This window comes from Cucurbita moschata, unplaced genomic scaffold (assembly GCF_002738365.1).
Source record: "Cucurbita moschata cultivar Rifu unplaced genomic scaffold, Cmos_1.0 Cmo_Scf00030, whole genome shotgun sequence".
Lineage (NCBI taxonomy): Eukaryota > Viridiplantae > Streptophyta > Magnoliopsida > Cucurbitales > Cucurbitaceae > Cucurbita > Cucurbita moschata.
Window position 1 is genome coordinate 563024 of NW_019268546.1, and position 4600 is coordinate 567623.

Below are 4600 nucleotides of genomic sequence, written 5' to 3' on the forward strand. Positions count from 1 at the left end.
AAAAAAAAAAAAAAAAAAAAAAAAAGGAGGAAACGACAAGTCGACGAAGGCCATGTGACGATGACGACGACAGTTCAAAAAAAAAAAAAATCAAGCGGATTCCTCGGGCTACTGATTACTATTTTTTTCCATTTCCTTTTTTACCCTCGACTGGATTCCATAATACCCAACGTACCATTTCACGAACTTTCGGAGCCCCGTGGGTAGATCCGTGGACGGCTTATACCCGAAATCCTTCAACGCCAAACTAACATTCGCGTGAGTGAACGGAACGTCGCCGTTTCGTGGCATGGTAATTATATGCTTTTTAGCTTTGGTATTCAACAGATTCTCAAGCACCGACACTAATTTCCCAACCGGCACCGGCGACGTATTCCCCAAATTATAGATCCTCAACTGCGCCGGAGCTTTCTTCTTTCCGCCGCTGCCAGTAGACTTCTCCGCCGTGTCAAGCGCTCCCAAACAGCCTTTTACAATATCATCGATGTACGTGAAGTCACGCGCCACCTCTTTCGCGTCATGAGTTTTGTAGATATCGATTTGTTTCCCTTGGAGGATGTCTTTAGTGAAAAAGAAGTACGCCATGTCAGGGCGTCCCCACGGGCCGTAAACGGTGAAGAATCGGAGTCCGGTGAGTGACAGTCCGTAAATATGATTATACGTATGAGCGATTTCCTCTCCGGCTTTCTTCGTCGCCGCGTAGAGACTCGCCGGTTGGTCAGTCCGGTGAAGCTCCGAGAACGGATTTTCAGTGTTTAAGCCGTAGACGGAGCTAGACGAAGCCCAAACAATCGCCGGTTGTGGATTGGCGGCTTTAGCGACTTCTAGAAGGTTCACAAAACCGGCAATGTTGGAACTGATATAGGATTGAGGGTTTTGCATAGCGTAACGGACACCGGCTTGAGCCGCCAGGTGGAGGATATGCGTAAACGGGACCACATCGAACAGTTTAGACAGCAATGCGGCGTCGTTTAAGTCGCCTTCTACGATGAAAATTTGGTGTTTCAGAAGAAGAGATTGACGCGCTCGTTTCAACGACGGGTCGTAATAATTATTAAAATTATCCAATCCCAAAACGCCGTCGCCTCGCTTCTTTAACGCCATCGAGCAATGCGAACCCACAAAACCGGCCGCGCCGGTAACAAGTACGGACATCCCATTAGGACGGCGAGGAGTGGAGGAATGCCGGACTTGTTTTTCCCAAGCCGCACCTCCTTGACCACTCCCGCCGTAAAACGCCGCGGACATGAAATTCCGGTGAGTATGAAGGTGGTTTCCACCGCCGCTGTCGGCAGACAGCGGCGGGTAATTGATAGTGAAAATGAAGACGAGAATTAAAGCGACGAGAAGAGTAGCACGGAATAGAAGCTTAGATGAGGCGTTGATGAGTTTTGTGCTGTTGAGTTTCCGGAGATAGCTGTTATAGCGCTCGAGCTTGATTGTTTTACTGGTGTCCGGCGGAGACGCCATTGATGAGGAAATTGAAGGTCTGTAAAAAAACAAAAATGGCGGAGGAGAAGGGAACTGGAAAGGGAAGAGCTCTGAAACGAAGAAGTAGAGCTCTGAAGAAATGAAAGGGGCGTGGAAAGATTAATATAGCCATGAGAGAGAGAGAGAGAGAGAGGAGGTTGAAGATGGTTAATGACAACTTTCCCTTCTCCATCACTTTCAATCTTCTTTCTGATTCTTACAGATGGAAAGTGGCATGTAACAGACCATTCCATAAATGCCCCTAAACTTCATCTTTATTACATTCTTAATTTTAATTTTATATAATTTCTAAACCATATATAAAAAAAACTATTTTAATTATTTTGGTTAATAACCTTTCCTAAATACTTGTTTATTAGTCAAACCTAGCGTCAGAATACAACCGTCACATCCAGCTTTAATTGGAGAGTAGAACGAAACATTCTTTACCCTAGTTGACGCGTTATAAAACCGTAAGGTTGACGACGATACGTAACGTGTCAAAGTAGACAATATCTGCTAACAATTGGTTTGTGCAGTTATAAATGGTATTAGATTCTACATTGGTTGGAGAGGGAATGAAGCCGATATGTAACGAACCAAAGCAGACAATATCTACTAGTAGTGGGATTAGGTTGTTACAAGAACCAAGACAGAGATTGAGATAAACAAATTAGTATAAAATACGAAGGGTTTTATTGCTTGATTGGTAACAAGTAGTCTTCAAGTACCGAACAGAACAGTAAAATAGGTCGGTCTTTAGAGAAAGAGTCTAAATGTCGAACACGTGTAGTTTGACAGGAAGATAGTTACAAGTTGCTACAACTGATACCGAGTTTATCTCATAGCAATCTATGTTATTGTACTATATCAAGTCAAGCAGACAGAAAAAATGGGTAAAAATGACCGTGAGGGTTATTTTTTAAATATTTATTTTTTTATAATTTAACTTATATATATAAGAATAAAAAAAGGGTAAGAAAGTGATATTATTATTTTTTGGGTAAGAATTGTTAGCTTCTTATATAGAATAAATAGAAAAATGGGAAGCACTGTCCAAATGCACGTGATCGGCACGTGTACAGATATGTACTCTCTCTCTTCCGTTTATGTCCCAACTAATACAATCTCTTATTTATTTTTTTTCCTTTTAAATAAATAAATAAACTATATATTAAATGGAAATGCGAATATAAAAGGTGTGTAAAACGCGTTTGGTTTGGAATTTATTTTTGTCTCATAGTTTGAGAAGCCATTTCATTGAAGTTTTAACGTTGAATTTCATCCTCCAAACACGACCCTTTTATATTTGTCTGTTGTAGACATGATTTTGTCGAAATATAATATGAAAATAAATAAAAGGGTTTGACATGACATGAACATGTAGCTACATGCAACTTGCCTGAACATGCATGACCGTGCAATCATGCACTTTCTTGTCTTATCAGCTGCATTCCTTATCAGACATATGTCATTATCCAAACACAAACGACAAGAACTGTGAGATCTCACGTCGGTTGGAAAAGGAGAACAAAGTATTCTTTATATGGGTGTGAAATCCTTTTCTTAGTAGACGCGTTTTAAAATCTTAAGAGAAAGCCTAGAAGAAAAAGTCGGAAGAATTGGGGTAGAAAAGTAATAAAAGTTTGAAAAGGGTCATTAAGAAAATAATAGAAAAAGTTGGGGCCAAAAAATGAATAGATATTTGTAGTTTAGTTAATTCATATTTTTCCTGTTTGGTCAATGTATGTGTGAAGTGGAGGATAAAATTGTGTCTTTAAATGGCGTCGGTGGTCAAAGTTGATGAGCTGGAAGTCAGACTATCCCACAGCCAATCCAATTTTGACAGCTAAGCCAAAAAATAAAAATAAAAATAAAAATAAATCCAATAAAAAATAAAATGTGGGTGGGCCAGGGTTTGGGCTCTCTTTCTTCACACAAATCCAAATTAGGGTTCACAAATTGATATCTTTGTCTCACCAAATTTTTGGTCTTCAATTTTATGTTAATTTGTTCAATAATTTCCCAATTGGATTGACTTGATTTGGTAGTTCGATTATTTTGAAGGGGGACGATACCGTACGAGATCCACTGTCTGTTTAAAGTTCGTGTAGCTTAAAATCTAGAGATGTTCAAGTGACTCGAGAACCTACCCAACTTACACTATACAGACCAAACCATAAAGATTGGGTTAGGTTAGATCTTTCTCGGTTTGGGTTTAGTTGAATTTTTTGAAAATCAGAGTTAGTTCTCGAGTTGACATATTTTTTTGTCCAAAACCTAAAAATTGGGTTATAACCCATCTCTACTTTTAAAATTATTATAAAAATTACAAATATTTGACGTTTATAACCCATGTTAATGATACATTGTGAATATAAAACCCCAAAAACCAACCTAACCCACCTCGAAATATCGGGATAGTCTGAAAATTTTCCCCAACTATGTACACCCCTATTGAAACCCAAGTTTTGAAATTACTTTTAAACCCATAGTTTTTGTTAGGACGGACTCGGGACACGATGATTGAGAGGTTTTAATTCTCAACCTCGTTACATTTATATTGTTTTCGAAAAATTGGTATAGGTTCGATGAATGCGTCAATGAAGATCAAGGATGCCCATATGCATCGAAATGTAAGAAGTCTCGATAAAAACTTATATATTAGTTAGATAGTAATTAAGCTTCTCGTTAATATTATCGACTTGTTTTAATCATAGCTATATCAGATTAATTAATAAATCTACGAACAATTAATTCACAATGACTCTAGCTTAGGGACGGGTGGCGAAGTACATTTATTTTTAGTACAAAGTACATTTTTCATCTTTGTTACGAGCTTTTATTGTTCGTCCTTACAATTTATCCTTTTTGGGAAGTTAGGATAAGATTTATCCCATTTATTTATTTTATATACACAAAAATAATTAAATTTAATAATTCTACATATATAGTTTATAATAATATATTTATATAATTATTTTATTTATTGTATTTGAATAGACCATGACAAAGTCCACTCAATTGAATGACTAAAAAATATTATAATTTTTTAATAACAATAATTAAACTTAGCTTGGAATTAAATATTGTTTAATCAATAATTTAGGCGTTAAATAATGGGAATAAT

At 37.3% G+C, this 4600-nt stretch overlaps 1 protein-coding gene across 1 annotated transcript; it reads right to left on the reverse strand.

The window, feature by feature from the left end:
• Window positions 1-40: 40 nt before the first annotated feature.
• LOC111464467 (UDP-glucuronate 4-epimerase 6-like) lies at window positions 41-1553 on the reverse strand. The gene has a single exon (XM_023108677.1). The coding sequence runs from the start codon at window positions 1468-1470 to the stop codon at window positions 109-111; it is 1362 nt and encodes a 453-aa protein (XP_022964445.1). The 5' UTR covers window positions 1471-1553; the 3' UTR covers window positions 41-108.
• Between the last annotated feature and the right edge of the window lie 3047 nt (window positions 1554-4600).